Source organism: Polypterus senegalus, chromosome 1 (genome assembly GCF_016835505.1).
Source record: "Polypterus senegalus isolate Bchr_013 chromosome 1, ASM1683550v1, whole genome shotgun sequence".
Classification (NCBI taxonomy): domain Eukaryota; kingdom Metazoa; phylum Chordata; class Cladistia; order Polypteriformes; family Polypteridae; genus Polypterus; species Polypterus senegalus.
Window position 1 is genome coordinate 128,139,515 of NC_053154.1, and position 19,669 is coordinate 128,159,183.

General features: G+C 37.7%; 1 protein-coding gene across 1 annotated transcript in view; it reads right to left on the bottom strand.

The window, feature by feature from the left end:
• The window catches only part of LOC120531789 (rho guanine nucleotide exchange factor 26-like), a 116,988-nt gene that overhangs the window by 50,599 nt on the left and 46,720 nt on the right, over positions 1 to 19,669 (bottom strand). The window contains exons 7-10 of the mRNA XM_039757533.1: positions 8,867 to 9,019; positions 7,786 to 7,915; positions 4,121 to 4,195; positions 2,800 to 2,889 (exon numbers count right to left, since the gene is read on the bottom strand). Of these exons, the coding sequence (XP_039613467.1) occupies positions 2,800 to 2,889; positions 4,121 to 4,195; positions 7,786 to 7,915; positions 8,867 to 9,019 (448 nt within the window). The remainder of the gene's footprint in view (positions 1 to 2,799; positions 2,890 to 4,120; positions 4,196 to 7,785; positions 7,916 to 8,866; positions 9,020 to 19,669) is intronic.

Consider the following 19,669-nt stretch of genomic DNA (forward strand, 5'->3'; position numbering starts at 1 on the left):
TACTGCCTTTCCCTATTATTGACCTGCTGGGAGGGTTATTAGCGGGTGGAACAACATGTTCGTTGTTTCCCCTTAGGAACAGGGGCAGGAAGGGGGGATTTGTCCTTTTTCTCATGAGCAGGATTCATTCCAGTTCTGAGATGTGCGCATTGTACGTTACTAGCATGTGTGTATGAGTAACTGTCTTTTTATTAAAATGTGCTATTAAGCTATTTACTGTAAATCATGAAAATTACTAAAAAGAAAAATGACAACAAAAAAGAACATTTACAAAACTTATAAATTACTGGCTTTTGTAGATGTCTGTAATTAAAAAATGTGTGACCAACTGCCTCTCCATTAAAACCAGGTATTTATTTCACATAAGCCATTAAAAATGCGGAAACTGTTAAAAAAGCAAAAATAAAATAATAAAGGGCAATGCAAAACTGATAATAAAGTTGGTTTTGGTAGATCGTTGTTTTTTAATCAAAAAGCAACTTTATTAATGATCAAAACCTTAACATTATAAACTATGTGAGTGGAATTCACTGAACAATTAATACTGTAGTAGTAGATGCATTGTCATGTGTACAGAGTACACAAAATTCTTACTTGCATGTCTGACCTACATGCAAACGTCATCACTCTATGTCACCTAATTCAGAGAAAAAACAGCTGCAGTGAAAAAGCTCCTCCTTTTTAGTTTTTTTGGCAGGGCTTTGTTTGACCCTATGTGAATCTTAATGCTTTTATACTTGGTTTTCTCCAAGTAGACAACGTTAATTCTAATCTTAAAAGTGTTCCCAGAAAAAAAAAAAAATTAATGCTTTAAGCGTTTCCTGTCTGTATAATTCCATTGAGAACAGCTGAAGAACAGTGTTGCTTTTTTTAAACTTAAGGTTTAAAATCCTAAAAGTAGAAAAAAAACATATATTATACATATTCATTACAAAGCTTATTTACTGGTTTCATACGTAAATATAAATGGATGATTACCAATATTTTATACATATATAAATTAAGGCAGATATGCACTTGCATGCATTTACAAATGGAAGAGGTAAAATTTCATGAACAAAAAAAGAGAAAGTTGGAAATACTATTTGCACTAATGAACCCACATTATATACATCCATCAAATCTACTTAAGGACTGCAAAGTGCTACAGCATATCCTAAAAGCATCAGGCATAAGGCAGCTGTTAACCCTTGATGGGGCTCTAGTCTATGACAAAACACTCTTGTGCTCAAATTCAAAGTCACTTAACCAGACAACCATGTTTAAAAAATGTGGGAGATAATTGCACTACCCAGAGGAAAAAGAAGCATACAGATACAGGGATAGAATGCACAATTCAAACAGGCCTCAAAGTGACTGCACCACATTGCTACTTACATGAATAGCCAAACTGGTTCCTAACACAGCAGGAACGGCATGAAAAAGGACACCAGTCTCTCTTTGTTTTAAATGTGTATGGGGGATTCTAACAATGCTGTTTTAACACTGAGTTGTCTTAAAATAAAACCTGTGCTTACTTGTATAAAGGTGTATACGTTTATAACAGACTGAGCACTCAGTTGTTTAGTCTAAAATGTAATTTATCAGTTGAAAAAAAAAAAAAAGACAGAGACATTACATTTTTCATGCTACCCTTTGTATGCCTCTAAACTCTTATCGGAAAACAAGTTGCAGGGCACATTTTGTGTTCCTTTTCCAAGTGCACCCATGTGTATTCCTGGTCTAAATCCAATATGTTAAGTATGGCTGCACGAACAGATAGGTAGACACAAGCACTGCTCACCTGCCACAGGGAAAGACAACCCATAGCACAGAAATATCCAGCTCATCAATGGAAATCCTCTAGCCCACGGGCAAAATGAAACCTCACCCTACCTTCAATCAGCCAAAACTCCACTGCACAAGTCTACTAAATCACAGAGCCAGGCATATCCTATTATATTTTCCTACCTGCCAATTTTTTCCATTGGAACCCTGCCTCTCAAAGAATACATAACATAACATTTAAAGAAGGTTATCCACAGCATTTGAAAGGCAGAAACCTAGAAAAATATTAAACAGGCAAACTGCACAACTAAACACCCATCCATCTTTTTACACATTTTAAGTGAACATCAATTATATCATAATTCCAAATATAATTTAATAAATTCTGTACTGTACTGTCTTTATGATGCTTTTCTCTTCCAAAAAAGGTAGTAGTAGGATGTTATACCATGTTTGCCATAATGGATGCAATGAGAAGTCAGACAAAATGACATGTTTTTTCACAAGTTGCCTGAACAAAGCTTGCGTATTGTAATCTATTCAGTTAGCCAATAAAATGTGTCATTTTGCCTGACTTCTCATTGCAAAAAAGTAAGTGTCAAGTTACTGTATTACATTTCTATAATCTGTGCATCTTGTTTAGAATTTGGTGTGGATGTGGAGGAGCAAAGTAAAATAATATAAACCAAGCTACCATTGCTGGTATATCTGTAGAAGCATGACAAGATCACATGACATCAGGACCTTTAAGGTGCTTATTATTCAAGGTTAAAAGGCTAACATAAGGGATGTGTTTAAACTGCCTTTCTTTAACATCCTGATCATTTTTTATTCAGACATGAAAACAAAGCAATACAGGGAGGCCATGTAACACTCATTAAGCAGATCAGACAATAAAGCGCTGACACATGCACATTATTTACATTTACCACTTTGGGCTTTAACCATGGGAATGTGTTGTTTGTTGCCATGTGGACTGAAGGGGTGGAAAAGAAATTTCAAGTGAGACTGTCAAAGAAAAGTTAATGATACCTTAATTTTGAATTCCAGTTGAGAATTTATGGTGTACATCATTTCTGTCCTCTCCATTCTTCTTGCTCCCTCATTGCAAAGTCGCACCAGCTAACAAAGCAGAATGAAAAAAAAAACCCCACACATATCAGACATTGATTCTGTGCCACTTCAGTCATTAAATCAACTGAACCCAGTCTCCACAGATCTGTTAGGAATTCTAAGCACACATACTCTGGCATTTCCATCCCACTTACTGACATAAATAATTATTTGGTAACTATGGCCATTCATAAAAATATAAACATATTCTGCTTTACATAATCATGTATGATATATAGAATTTGGTATTTCAAGAGTAGTTTATATATTTCTAAAACTTAACATTCTCAAACCTGTCGAATCTAATTACAGTAATGGTTGCCGGTGGCCAAACCTATCTCTAAACTATCAAGCAGAAGGCAGGAAACAACCCTGGACACTACCACAAGCCATCACAGTGCCCGTTCAGACATGTACTGGGACAATTTATAATCACCAAATTCATCTGTCTTTGGGGATGTGACAAAATGCCTGCATAATGCCTCTCTGTGACTGGGATTGGCAAGTCAGAAGTTATATACAGTATACAGTATACAAATGTAAATATGTGACACCATTGAGCAGATCTGGCAACAGTCTAATCCAACTTACTCCTATCCACAAGCCTATTTTTAGATTTCAACCTGTTGCCTCCAATGGAATAATGAATGAAGTGGATCCTGGAGGCTTAAATAGCTCTGAATGACTGAATGAATGTTTCCAAAGGGCCGACTGGGAAATGATGTGCAAGTCAAATGGGGACGATATCAAGGGACTCAGTCACTGCATTACATAATATGATAACTTCATTTAACACTAATTGTTTTTATTATATTTACAGTTCACATTACACAGAGAGAGAGAAAAAAAGCACTGTATTTATTTTGATTATTACCTAATGTCTATAAACAATTATTTACTATTGTATACATTTAATATATTTTGCTTTATAAAATATTATACTCTTTAAAATAAAAATACATATATATATATTACACACAAATAGTGTACCTCAGTATACATGATATACGCATATACAGTATGAATCTGTTGTAAATGTAAATACAATTACTGCAGCTTCAGTGTACATAATACATGAACAAAGTAAAGAAAATGATGGTAGTAATGCACATCCCACACAGCCAACAGACATAATAGTAAACTGCTATAACAACAAGCTAGCCCCTGGACAATTTAAACTTACACACTGTGCTTTATTGCGGTCAGCTTAAAAAAAAATTCAACAAATCTGATTCCACACCTTGCTTACAGCTTGAAGTGCCTTCTTACAGCTCTCATAGCTCTGGGAGTCCTTTGCAGTTTTCTGGCAGATGGTCTAGCAGATAAAATAAAAACATAAAAATAACAAAAAATGAAGCAGGTAAACACAGGTTTTTAAATGTACTTGGGAGCAATCATAAAAATTAAGGTTAAACAAACAGACTGGCCACAGTACAGTACAGTATTGACTACAGTACTCTAGGGCCAATTGCCCACCCCCAATGGTTTTATTTAATGCACTCTGACTCAGGAATAACAAGAGTTCTCTAGTGTTTGTTCAGCACTAACTGCCTTATCTCATTTGTTTATACTTCAATAGCTTTGCAAACATGCTATTAAAAGAAAGGAAATACAAAGTTAAAAATTTGATTTTCCATCTCATATCTTTTTCTTAATACTTTCCATATGCTGCAACAAAACCTACTCTTTGCTTTTCCCATTTTAACATTTGTTTTTTCCATTTTTCAATACTAATAACTGCAGTAATTTATAAATTTGAAACCTTAATCTGTGGACAATTTTTTAATTTAAGAACAATTAGATTCACATATACAAAATACATACATTTTTTAACCCATTTAGTTAAATATACACATAGCAAGTTTCCTGGATGCTAGGCAGGAAATAACCCAGGACGAGACACTACTTCATCTCATACTCATTCCCACGGAGTTAGTTTATAGTTGATAATCATTCTAATAAAGATGTGTTTGGATTTTGAGAGGAAACCAGAGTACCCATAGAAAACTCACAAAGACACACACCAAATGAGCAAATGCTACACGGATAATGGCCTGGCCACAACACAGGTTCCTATAGTTGTGAGACAGTTAACTATATTACTGCTTTGAAATATGTTACTTTCATACTCCAAACTGAAAACTAATCATATACTATAGATACAATAATTTTTTAAACTGTTTTTTTGTGTTATGGCTGAAGAAAACAATTATAGTGATATGAAGGCTATAAAACTGCTGAAATTGCGCCAAAAATGTTCTGTTGGGCTCAGTCTCTTAGATTTAAAAGCATATTTAAAGAGCCTGGAAAGGAAAAATCATGAAATGGTTATTAATTTTCATGTCCACAAAATAATCACAGTCACAAATACATTCTTAACGCCTAAACAAATTCTTCTACCCGGAGGCCATACAGTCTTTGAAACATTGTGTCTCTTTCTTTATTTCCTTTTCAGCATGGAAAAAATGTTTTAAGTTTTTTTTTTCATATAACCATCCGTCTTCCTAGCCAGCTTATCCAAGGAAGAATTATAGATCAGCTGGAGCCTATCTCAACAATCACTGGTTCAAGACAGGAATAACACCAGGACAGGGCACCAGTCCATAACAGGATGAACACACACACCTATACCTGTACTCCTACACACACGTGGGGGACAACTTACCATCACCAATCCATCAAACCTGCACATCTTTGGACTGTGGGAGAAATCCAGAATACCCAGAAGAGGCCCACATTGACAAAGGGAGAACATGCAAACTCCATGCAGTGGGCATCCAGGATGTGAACCCCTGTCTCTTTATTGTGAAGCAGGAGCACTACCACTGTCCCAGTATATATATATATATATATATATTTATATATATATATATATATATATATATATATATATATATATATATATATATACACAACTCATATACTGTACATACACCTAAACAATCAAACTGAACTATATATACCTTCATACATATCTCTTTTGCATATGTACCATTAATACATATACTATACAATCACATACTATATACCACAAATGGCATCAGATTTATAATCATCTGCATTCTGTAATGCTAAGACATTAAAAATACAGTATGACCACATTGATTTTCATCAGTACAACACAGGTAAGAAACAGTGAAAATGGCACCATTCTTTTATGTTAACCACTAGCTACAGAACAGCTAATACCATGGACTGACTAACAGGATAAATAGGAATGGAATCAAATAATTTAGTTAGTGATTTTCATTTCACTTTAAAAAGCTTAAAGTAGAATAGTGTGTAAAATACAGATGGAAATGCTAATAGCATTGGATTTTATGGATTTTATGGATCTGTCGTGCTGGACAGCCTTATACAATGTTTTGTAAAAAGGTGGAGACAGAACGTCAAGACTTACCAACTGGGGTCCATGCTACCAGGTCCTTCTGGTAAAAAAGCTAACTGGTGATTCCAAACTGGCCCTGTATAAGTTATGATGGGTGTATGAATGTGCCCTGCAATAGTCTCATGGCTGGTAGGGATACCGACAGCAATATATTTAAATAAGCAGATTGGAAAAATGAACAAGTCTGTGTGTGTTATTTGTGTTTATAAGTATGTATATCATGGATTCATTTTTAAGACGTTTTGCTGAAAATGGAAAAAGGGAATGAGTGTCACTGAAGCATCCATCCATCCATCCATTTTCTAACCCGCTGAATCCGAATAGGGTCACGGGGGTCACTGAAGCAATATTCTGAAATTTAAGTAATTGCACTGTATATACTAAAAACAAAGTGAAACAAACACATAAAAGGCTAAATCTCATTGTTTTTGCACTTCAAAATTAATTAACCCTTAACTAGTCGCACTATTTCTCGCCTCTAAGTACTCACGCAGTGTACTTTATGCACCCGTGTTAAAATGGGTATTTATATGCACGCTGTGAGGTTGTAATATAAAATATATTTAAATTCTACATGTTTTCAATGTAATCTAATACCATATTACGGAATAGTATGACACAGTCTAAGACTATCTAAAAATAAACCTGATTCACTTCTCCAGTGCTCATTTGTCACCGGTCACACTTTCATTCACTGCAGGATTTGTTCATGTATCACATTTCACTGCAGTTGTTGAATGTTCTTTGCAGACAAAGTCTTTGCAAGTAAAACATCTCATCATTGTCATACATACATAAGTAGCCACAATCAGTGTACGAAATGCACCACATAGACCTTGCAACTGTGTATCCACTCATAAAACCGGATGGGGGGACACTGGAGGGAAGCCATTGCAACATTGTACTTTTAGTAAATCAAGCTGAGGACAGATGGCAGATGCTGCCAGTAGTATCAAGTAAAAGGACGTTTGACAAAAATAACTGAGATTGGTATACAAAATAGTCCAGTGCGAGTAGTTAAGGGTTAAGTACCACCTTGAACTTGTAGAAAAACAAGACTATGACTTTCTTAGGACTCATAATCCCCTTTATGCATTTTTCTCTTATCGGGCAAAGTGAGGAAAATGCAACAATTGATCTAAAACATGCTTCATATAATTTGTATTGTAATTCAATACTTTTGAATGCATGTTGCAGAAGCTATGATACCCAGTTCACAAATTAATTAATTTTAAATTTTCAGATTTCAAAATTATTTGACACAATTTTAATCACCCATACTACTAACCACATAACACTGAGCACATTTACACTAAATAATTTCTTGTGAAAAATCAGATAAGAGACTCAAAGTCTGATTTCAAAAATCAATGTAATCCCTAGATATTCATAGTGCATAGGAAAAAGGGAAACCATTAATGCAAATGTATTTTGTTTCTCATTTATAATATTTCTCAGAATAACAAACATGAAAAAAATAAAAAGTAAGACAGGTTTTTAAAGAAATGTAGTCTTACATCCATAAGAAGGGGCAAGCGAGTTACCCTCTGCATTGGAAGGATGAGAAAAGAAATCATTGGCAAATTCCTGCATTCTGGGTTGCTTTCAATTCCAGAAAGAACTTCTTTAAAGGAAGGGTTGTTCGTTCTGAAAAAAAGAAAAAAAATGTTTTTACATGGCATGTTTCTAACAATTTAATCAATGTAAAGGTATAAATCTACAGTGTTATTTGGGTATGTTACAAGATACGCCTACCACCCAGAGGGTCAAAAATAGTTGTGGCTGAGTGGTGAAGGTGATATACTTGAAATCCACCAGGGTTCCTCATGCATGTTTGACTCTGGCTACAGATTTGTTAACTTATGTAGGCAGCATGGTGTAGTGGCCTATGCAATGGATTTTAAACCAACATCCTGCTGGTTCAATTTCCTGTCTTTACATCACTGTGTGATCCTGAGCAAGTCACCTAACCTGTTAGTGCCACAACTGTAAAAATATCAATAAACACTTGTACGTAGTTTTTTTCTTTTAAGCTGCCTTCGATAAAAGCAAAATATAATATTATAGTAGAAATGTTTAACACCTACATTATATTTACCCCCCAGAGCTGTGCAGTTTTCAGTACATTAATGAGGCAACCAGAGATAGTGAGTGGCAACACTTCACAAGGTGAACTGAGGAATTTTCTGCACTAATGTTGCCACTCCCTAGAGCAAAAATGAATCAACAGCAGTGGTTCAATTGTAGGAAAAAAAAAAAGTAAACTATATGAAGGAGTGAAGAAAAGAACATGAGAACATTTTATGGCTCACTGGAAATTTATTAATTTAGCATTAAATGGAAAAGCAGCATATCTTTATAAAAAAAAAAACTATTAAGCTTCTTTTGTTTAATAATGCAGGAATTTTATTAAATAAAATGAGCTCTGTTTTGCCTTTATGTTTTCTCTCATTTTGTGCTTTCTCTTCCCTAGTGTGTATGTACATTATGTAGCAAGTTAAAAAGCTCTTAACATCTGTTCTTGACTTGGCTATGCAAAAAAAAAGAAAATGATGCTAGTAAAATATAGCATATTTTTTTTAATATGGCAGTACTTACAGAAGCTTCTGTAGGGTCCTCTGCTGATAAACTTCATTTGAGCAGTACTTCACATAGGGATCAAAGGTTGTCATAGAGTGCTTTTCCACAATGTCACTGATGTCATCAATTACGATGCTTTGTTGATGCCTTTCTTCCAGCTCTTTAAAGAATCTAATAGGAAAGGTGAAAATGTAATGAGTATGAAAATACTAGAACTAGAATATGATCAGTTAATTTTCTCTTAAAGACTTTTAATAATGCCAGTCAACAAGTCTTTACCTTTCACAGAAAATATAGTTCCCTTTAAAAAATAATTATCTGAAGCTTTTTCATTGATTGTTTTAAAGAGAACATCAGTCTCAGCCAAGAAGAAACAGCATCATGAAATTATTGTGTCACCACCATTGCATCACAGAAGGTGTTGTGTTCTTTGGCTGACAAGACTTGATGACTTTGCACCAAATATGTCTGTTGCAATTGTGGCCAAAAAAGGTTCTACCTGTCCATAAGACATTTTTCATCATATGGCTTTTAGTGGAATGTGTCTTATTTATAAGAAATGGCTCACATGGAAAATATACAAAGTAGATGCAGACAGTGGCCAATTACTGTGACTAATTCCTGCATACCCTTTAAGGTTGCCTTTCACTTTTTGGTAGCATTTCTGTTCAGCTGTTTCCATGCCCATTCATCAGTTCTAGAGGGATGGTCATGATCATTATAATGTGCAGCTGCTGCCATACTTTTTACTGATGGTCTTTCACCAGTGTCCCATGATATAAGTAATCCCTCTCAAAATTAGTCCTTTCAACAGAAAGTTCCCACTGATTCTTTTTAGCTCATTGAATATCATGGTTATTTAAAACCTACAGAGAAATTCTGCTGAAACAGCTGATCTTATTAAGGGGTAACCAGAATCACTTAAGTTGAGGTTACTTGAAATTTAAATTTCCATACGAAACATTTTTCAGTACCTTGAGCCTTCAATTGCTCTTAAACAACACTGGGTCTAGAAGACAGTTTCCCAGCTTCCGGCTTAGTTACAGACAACACAGTATATGCAGTGTAGTTTCAGCTAACAACATCAGAAATACAACACGAAAGGGCAACTCATTATGCTACATAGGCAAGTATCTAGTACTGACTGCCAGTTAGGAACTCATTCAGTAGATACAATACAATTATAGAGGAACTCATGGTAAATACTGTATCAGCAAAAAGTATCAGTGCCACATTAAACGTGTTTGATTTATGAAATCACCATTTGTCTTTTTACACTGTGCAGAATAAAGTTCTGTTTTGAAAATAATGTGAGTTTTACTGGTATTGTAAGTCATCATTTTATGAGTTTGTTTTTTATTGTGTGCTGGGGGTATACAGCAGTGTCCTGTTCTTTTTGCCTACACTGCATATGCGCCATCAGTAAGTAAATAAACTTGAGTACAGGGCTGCAAGAAAGTCAAAATAAGACAAGACAGTAGCTAGAAAAACACAGCAGTATCATGCACTGCATTTAAAAGACTCACGCTAAGGCCTCCTGCTTGAATATGCATATTTTGAGCCTAGAAGTAGTTTATGGTCTTCCTGCAGATTAAAAATGTTGCTTGTTATAGATAAATTTCCTTCTTTTTCCTGAGGGTCCTAACAGAAATAGTGCTCCACTATGGGAGGCACAGAGGGAAGCAGGGTATGAAGAGGTAATGGCGGCTGGGGGTGAAAGACATGGTTATGATTGTGATTAAGATATAAATTATTAACCTTGCAATAAGGTAAAATAGGTTGGAAAAGTATTAGACAAAGAAAAATGCTAGTTCACTAATGGCATTTTTAGTTCTTTACTGGGTTGTGTGGTTTCTCATAGAACTATTACCTAATAAAGCATCATTTCACTCTGGGATGGGTTCTCTGCATATGAAGTTGGTTCTTTGTGATTTGAAAAACTTTCTAATATTTAGAAAACAAAATCTTTAAAGTATGATAGGCTACAAAACAATAACAGATTAAGAAAACCTGGACTTAGCCTTAGTGTTATTGTATGCAGAAAATGGTCTTTTTAAAATCATGACTTATTGTTTAATTCACAGGTCCATTAACATGTAGTCATGGTTATTTACTGTACGGAGCCTGTTACAGATCCAAATAAATAAATGCTTCTTTCCGGAACCTTTATGTGGATGGGTCTTTTGGGAATCAAAAATGGTTCTCGTATGGCACTGCTCTGAAGAACCACTCTGGCACCTTTATTTTTAAGAGTGTACAAGAATAAACAGACATACCCAACCACATATTGCTGCCTCAGCTACCACAAGCCTTAACACTAATGAAAAAGTGGAGTTTAGGGAGTAAAGTAATCCTTCTGAGCATTTTTAACAGGAATATTTTCCCAGCAGCTTCCTTCATAAATTACAAGGGAGCATCTAAAAAAACCTTCAAAGGATTTTAACAACAAAATGTATGTCAATGAACAAAAAAGAAAGCTGAAGAAGCCCAATAATAGTGTATTTCTTTACTGTTTGATAAAAGGCAATTCTTTAATTTAGCAGTTAACAGGAGTTATCAGTTTCTCTTTCTTACTGTGAACCTTGCTGCTTATATAACACAAATCACTCTACAGTTATTACATTCAAAAACGGTAACAGGTTTGTACGTATCTGACGATGTGCAATGCTGCTTTTTTTCATATTAGCATTTTTTTTTTTTTTTGCTGCTGCTGCTGCTTTTATTTCTGTCTGGTTTCATCGCCTGAAAGCCTACAGTTCAGGGTTAAGCACTTGTTTTTATTGGAAAACACCTCAGATCAGCTTACCAGTAAAGGAAATTTAAGACCTGAAAAAATAAATCTCTTTTTGCATCTTATGATTCATAGTGATTAATATGGTATGTTTTTAAAATGCTAGCTAAAAATCTCAACGAGCATGATCAGGCTCACCTTTAATGGCAGGTAACAGACTTGACAATAACTTTAAATCAATAAGAATAAGTTAAAATATCTCTCCAATGTAGGGTCCTGAGATCTCTTCACCTTAAACTCTCAATTAGAAGAATGGGCTGTTTCTCTTTGTTCCTTGCTTATAAAAAGAAAGGATTGTGTCAAAACATCTGAATTTAGCAGTCCAGGATACAATAAAATAATTGAAAAAAATAACACAGAACACAATGCAAATGCCAATACTGCTTCACAAAGGAAAATGGTCATGTTACAATGCTATAGTTACTCCAATAGCGCTGCTAAAAATATGTCCTAATTTTTTATACGTACAGTATATATGTGCATTGACCAATATACAGGCTCAGCAAAACCTTTACTAGATTAAAGTATAATATTACTTCGGTGAAAGGGTCAGAAATGAAAGGCATCCCATCCAGAGAGTAGTACATAATTTATGGCATCTTTTGTTAAACATATTATACTGATTCCATTCAAGCCTTCAAGTAAAACATTCATCTACAGCAATTATTTCAAGAAAAATCACTTGTGATCTTAGAACTATTAAAGTGCAGAAGTCATTCTTGAGTAGTATTAAGTATTGTTACAGAATTATGACAAAGCACAAAGTTAAAGGCAATAACAAAGCACTACTCTATATAGTTTTAATATTTCACCCACCCATTAAGAAAATAATATACAGAGGTGCAGCTCCTGGGGACTCTATCATCCTGCTGGGAGACTTAAACGCTCATGTCGGCAACGACAGTGAAACCTGGAGAGGCGTGATTGGGAGGAATGGCCTCCCTGATCTAAACTCGAGTGGTGTTCAGTTGTTGGACTTCTGTGCTGGTCATGAATTGTCCATAATGAACACCATGTTCGAGCATAAGAGTGTCCATAAGTGTACTTGGCGCCAGGATGCCCAAGGTCGCAGCTCGATGATCGACTTTGTAATCGTGTCATCAGATCTGCGACCTGTCTTGGACACTCGGGTAAAGAGAGGGGCTGAGCTGAGCTGTCAACTGATCACCACCTGGTGGTAAGTTAGATCAGATGGCGGGAGAGGCTGCCGGACAGACCAGACAGACCTAAACGAATAATGAGGGTCTGCTGGGAACATCTGGCGGAGGAACCGGTCTGAAAGATCTTTACCTGCCAAATCCGGCAGAACTTCAACCTCATTCCAAGGGAGGCGAAGGACATTGAGTCTGAATGGGCCATGTTCCGAGCCTCCATTGTTTTGGGAGGAGGGGGGCGCGTCCATAACAGGGGCTGAGGTCGCCGAGTTAGTTAAAAAGCTCCAAGGTGGCGGGGCCCCTGGAGTGGACGAGGTTCACCCTGGGTTCCTCAAGGCTCTGGATGTTGTGGGGCTGTCCTGGTTAACACGTCACTGCAACATTGCATGAACATTGGGGGCAGTACCTCTGGATTGGCAAACCGAGGTGGTGGTTCCCCTTTTTAAAAAGGTGACCAAAGGATGTGCTCCAACTATAGGGGGATCACACTCCTCAGCCTCCCCAGTAAGGTCTATTCAGGGGTGCTGGAGAAGAGAGTTCGGTCGATGGTTGAATCTCGGATTCAAGAGGTACAATGCGGATTCCGTCCCGGCCGTTGAACACTGGACCAGCTCTAGACCCTGGCCAGGATCCTGGAGGGGGCATGAGAGTTAGCCCAACCAGTCCACATGTGCTTTATGGATTTGGAGAAGGCATTTGACTGTGTCCCTCAAAGCATCCTATGGGATATGCTCCCAGAGTATGGAATACAAGGCTCGTTGTTATGAGCAGGAGGAGCAGGAGCTTGGTCCGCATTGCCGGTAATAAGTTGGACTCGTTTCCTGTTGAGGTTGGACTCCGCCAGGGCTGCCCTATGTCACCAATTCTGTTCATAAGTTATATGGACAGAATTTCTAGGCGCAGCCAAGGAGGGGAGGGGGTCTTGTTCAGTGACCTCAGAATCTCGTCTCTGCTATTTGCGTATGACGTGGTTCTTTTGACTTCAACGGACAGTGACCTCCAGCTCTCACTGGAGCAGTTCACAGCCTACTGCGAAGCAGCGGGAATGAGAGTCAGCACCTCTAAATCCGAGGCCATGGTTCTCAGCCGGAAAAGGGTCCAATGCTCTCTCTGGGTTGCGAGCACAGTACTGCCTTAAGTGGAGGAGTTCAAGTATCTTGGGGTCTTGTTCACGAGTGAGGGAAGAATGGAGCGGGAGGGCATCCGCAGTAATGCGGGCTCTGCAACGGTCCATCGTGGTGAAGAGAGAGCTGAGCCAAAAGGTGAGGCTGTCGATTTACCAGTCGATCTACGTTCCTACCCTCACCTATGGCCATGAACTTTGGGTAGTGACCGAAAGAGCAGGATCGCGGATACAAGCGGCCGAAATGAGTTTTCTCCGCAGGGTGGCTGGACTTTCCCTTAGAGATAGAATGAGGAGTTCAGTTATCCGGGTGAGACTTGGAGTAGAGTCGCTGCTCCTCCGCATTGAGAGGAGTCAGTTGAGGTGGTTCGGGCATCTGGTTAGGATGCCCCCTGGACGCCTCCCTGGGGGGGTGTTCCGGGCATGCCCCACTGGGAGAAGGCCACGGGGCAGTCCCAGGACATGCTGGAGGAATTATATCTCCAGGCTGGCCCTGAATTGCCTCGAGGTCCTCCCAGAGGAGCTGGAGGAGGTGGCCAGGGAGAGGGATGTCTGGGCTTCCCTGTTTAGGCTGCTGCCCCCGCAACCTGACCTCGTATAAGCTTTGGATAATGGATGGATATACAGAAATGCTTGACATGTGCAAAGTACATAAATGTCCACCTCTCTATCTATTTCTAAATATCTAACACAATTAATGGTTGCCAAATGTCAAAGCCTAGCTACCCAGCACAGAGTGTAAACCAGAAACCAAAGGTGGATGGGACAAGTGCACAGCACATTCACTCACACAATCACCCCTAACATGCACATCGTCAGAAAGAAAAGCGCAACGCCTAAAGCAAACTCCACACCATGTTCAGTCCAGGATTTGATCTCAGCTATGAGGCAGAAATGTAAACTGTGCCACCAGATAATATAGTATGTACATGGTATAACATGGTGTGCAGTGGCTAAGACAGGTATTATTGCAGATTAGCTTGTTGGTAGATTTGTTTCATGTTGTTTTCAATTATTGGTGATTCCTTTAGTGCATTATCTGTCTATCCTCACTTTTTTCACCTTTGACATTATAAGACTGTACCCTTGCTTAGCATTTTTACTTAAGTTAACCCACAAACGCTTCATGTAGTAGTACAGTTACTTGTCAGTCTCCTTAGCAACCATTTTTGCCATTGATCTCTGATACTGTCATCATTTATTGAGGTGTACCTGTTATCACTGTTCACTCTTCTTACCCATGAGGGCTTAGTCAGAACCAACTGGAAAATCAAGAGCAGGCATGTCAAACTCACTACCATTGGTGGGCCGCTTCGACTGCCATACGTGCGTCAGCAGGCTGCACTGTAACAAATACTATTATACTATTATACAAAGTTACTGTAGCTTTCTTTCCAATACTGAAACTTTAAAAAAGGTAACACTTAAAGTTTAAAGAAAAGCAATTTATTTCCATACACTCTCCATAAAAGGCGTACAATTAGAGTCTTAGCTTCTTAGCTAGGTCCTTATATTATTATATTATATTCATTGCTTATATAGGAGTCTTACAGTGTGAGATCTATTTCTTTTGTCCCGACACTTGGCATCTCTTGTCAGTAACCAGTTCGTCAATATCAGGCTTGAAATCTTGTGCAGCTGCAACTTTTATGAGGGATGAAAGGTGCTCGACAGTAAGTCTTGAGCGATGTGGGGTTTTGGTAGCTTTCATTAACAAAAACAATTGCTCACAAAGGTAAGTGCTTCCGAACACAGACAGTACTCTCGATGCCAACCTACGGATCTGCACATACGAGGGTGGCAGGTAAGCGTACAAGCCTGGCAAACCAACTTCGCTGTATTTTGCCTTCAGAATAGAATCTGACTGCAGTTCAATCAATTCCATTTGGATATTCTCAGGCATATTCTCAACGTTGTAAGAGAACAGCGCAAAGTCCTGTTCGTGTGAACTGAAATCACGAAAACGCTCACAGGATTCATTGCTCAGTAATTAAAGTTAGAAAACAAATCCTCCAAAAATCAGATTTTACTTAACTAAGTTTACTTCAAAGTTTATATTGTAAAATAAGCCGATATGCAAAAAGCCACCTGACCTACACTCATTTTACAAACTCAAAATCACAAAAATATGTTAATAAACAACTCACCAACTTCTTGCGTCCACTTCAGATCTTCAGCTGCAGTCTGCACTAACTGTTCGTTATAATACTAGCACAAAATTACATAAAACTAGAGCAATAAAACATGAAAATATGCGAGCTATTATTACTCATGGGTCAGTTCTGCCCAGTGGCCAGTCTCAGCAGCCCAGCCAGTAGTGTAACCTAGCAGGGGAGGCTCTAGGCTCGTGGCGGCCCTGTTCAGAGAAAGAATTGGTGGCCCCTTCGCCCGCCAATGTCAATATGGTATCTTATGCATGGCGGATGACTACGTCAGTTGCGGACACTGCATAGCCACCTCGTGCTCATGACATGCTTCTATATGCGTGTGTCTGTAACTTGAAAACCAAGTGCCGGACCATGATATTCTCATTACGGCAGAACGTTATAATACTACATATAGCTTACTGCTCCGACTCTAGCAACATTAGTAAATACAGCGTACTAATTAACAAGAAACACAATGTTTTTCGGCTACATTGCCGTCAGCTGTGTCGTTATTTTCTCTTTCTGTTTTATAATCAATATATACTGGCGTGGCGGCCCTGTGCAGGTGCACAGTCTGCACATGCTTAAGGCCGCCCCTGCTGCCCACTGCTGCAGTCTAGCACTTCAGTTGTGACATTGCAGCTCATTAACTTTGGTCAAGGCTTGTGGCTATACTAGCAGATGACGTTTCCGGTACCGTAATGCCATGGGAAAATGCGCTTTTGTCAGAAGGCAGAAGTAACAAAAGTCAATAAGTATCGCCGAAGATGCAGAATGATTCAATAAAAAATGATAGTAATCATTTTGTACAAGTTCAGTGCTAACTAGGATCTGTCATGCGGGTCGCACAGATTTCTGTTTGACATGCCTGATCAAGAGGAAAAAGCCCAGGACCTTTCAGTACCTTAAACTAAATTCCTGTCCTTTCCTTTAGAGGCCTGGAAGTGTCCAGTTGGCAAACTCTAGAAGTAAACTAAGTTACAGGTGGTCTGCCAATCCCACAGACATCAAGACCAAGAATTAGAGTACTGCTCCTTTTCAGTCACATGACCAGGAGTCAGTATGAAGAAAGGACAGGAACAGAGATGACCCTGGTTGTTCGGGATATAAGGATTAAATACGTACGAGGGCATAGACTGGGCAGGTTTAAAAGCAACAAACTGACACAGTCATTACAAATCAGTAGGCTGCCTACTCATCCTTAGCTACGGTTCTTTGTCACCTCTGTGTGCACTGTACAGAGAACTCTTGCAGTGTTGTCTGCGAGACACACATTGCTAAGGAGAGTAACAACAGTATTGAATTTCTTTCAATTGTGCACTGCCTGCTGAACTGTATACTGATCGAGGCCCAGGTCATTAGAACTGCTTTGGCAACTTTACATTGTTTTATGGTTTTGTTTAACAAAGCCAGGGCTGGCACCTCAAATCCAGACTTGAATCCCACCTCACTGATTGACTGAAACACCAAACTCTATATACCATAATTCCATCACAGACTTTTTCTATCCTTGACCATGAATATTAAAACAATATGTTTAATAAAGTTATTTACAATATTGTTTATTTGTTTCCTCATCCTTTGTTTATTGATTATCATGGCTTAAAAGAAGATCAACTTACAATTTTGAAGAGATTATTGCAGGAATCTAGAAAATGTCCAAATGGTTCGCAAGCATTTTCCTCACAATTCAAATTAGCAGTACATAATAAGAAACACTGAATCCAGGAACTAAATTAGGAAGGTTCTGTATGTTTACACTGTAATTAATGACATTTTTAATAATTTTACTGATCTGAATTGGTAAAGCTTCCATTTATGCCTAATATTCACTTCTGCTTAAATTAAAAAACAAGCTTAAACTGCCAAGAGTTACAAAACAAATCTTAAAAAAACAAGACAAATCAGTTAGATAACCTCAACTACTAATTTCATATAGAACCTTTTATATGTAAATGGCCGCCATCATAATACAATATGAGAGTCCATTCTGGATTAAAAACTACTGAAGGTGTAAAGGAGGAGAAGGAAATTCCACAAAATGTAGAAACTTAGAAAGCGGGGGGAAAATGAGAAAAACTGTCAGTTACAACAAACAGCTGTTTGATAAGTGAGTGGGAGCAGAAGGTGAATCTCTGTGCCCTGCCAAATTCATTTCATAAAAACTAATCCCTGTCATAAAACTCCACTTTAAAAACATTCTCACACATTCATATTTGAACATACGCACATACAAATAACATCTATAATTTTCACTTTGATGAAAGCCTACTTCTATTGTAAAAGAAAGTTGTAAATATAGAAATTTTATGAAAATAGTAAATGTAAAGATGCAAATATATATATACTAAGTTTAAATGCACAAGAAAAAGGGGAAGCAGGCTAATGGCATGTTGTTAAACTATGCCAGAAAATAACTTGGCTTTGTTCCACTCTGCCATCCCTGAAGTATTTAAAACGAGCATATCACAAAAAATAAAGGTCAGCACACCTCTGATCATTCAAGCAATGACTATATTCCTGAGCCCTCCTGTCTTACACTTAAATTAAAAGAAAGTAAATTTGTTGTTATTTAGTTTTGGGACTGCAGAAGAAGAATCTAGGAATGTGTGGGCCAGAATGACCTTTGTTTGCTTTACTTATTCGTATTTTATCACATGTGGAACTGCAAGCCCCATTTTATATCTCAACAAAACAGATGATTAAAGTCAGTAGAAAGAAAAGCAATTTTACAAAAAAAATACAGTAAATTAAATATTATCAAACTTTTCTTTGTATGAACTATTATACAGTACATATTACAGGTAAGAACAGATGAGAATTGATCAAACAGTACACTGCAAAGCTAATCACGGCTCAATCCATCATGAAAACAAACCCAGGTTAACAGCTAAAAATGCTTGAATGACCATCTTGCCCAGAGCCAAAGCTCCTATTTAAGCCGGCAGCAAAGGCAGCAGGAGGCTGAATGGCTTTTCACAAGCCCCAGCATGGCTGAAACATTACCACATTAATACTTGGAGACAAAATGCCAGTAGGCTTCAATGCTCAAGCAAAGAAGGAGTGAAGCATGACATCATGCACCAGAGGGGGAAATTTAGGATGGTCACAGATGTAAGAGATCAAGCTTTACTTCTTAACTGTTCCACCTGCTCTCTTTGGATTGTGATCAGTATAACAAACTGAAAGAGAGTTTGCACTGGATTTGCTATGATTCCATTAGAAATTAAATGCTACTCAAACGTTTGACATGGCATGGCAAAAAAAAGTTCCCATGAGTCTCAAACTGCTGCATAGGTAAATGGGGTCTGATAAATCATAAGCTGCAGGTTACCTCTTAGTTACACACTGACAGTCTAATAGCAGTCCCATGATCTGGAGCCACCATTCCAATCCAGACAAAAAATAATAATAAACAACTAAAAAACGCAAAATAGTTTCACAGCCTGGACCAAAAGCAAAACTGAAACAAACTGCCATATACTGTATTTAAAAAGTCAACTCTAAACCAAAAAGATACAGTATTTCTTTTTGTTTATAATGACACCCCAGGACAATCAGCATCAGCTATACCAGACTCTCCTGATAAAAAATGGACCCCTCCCA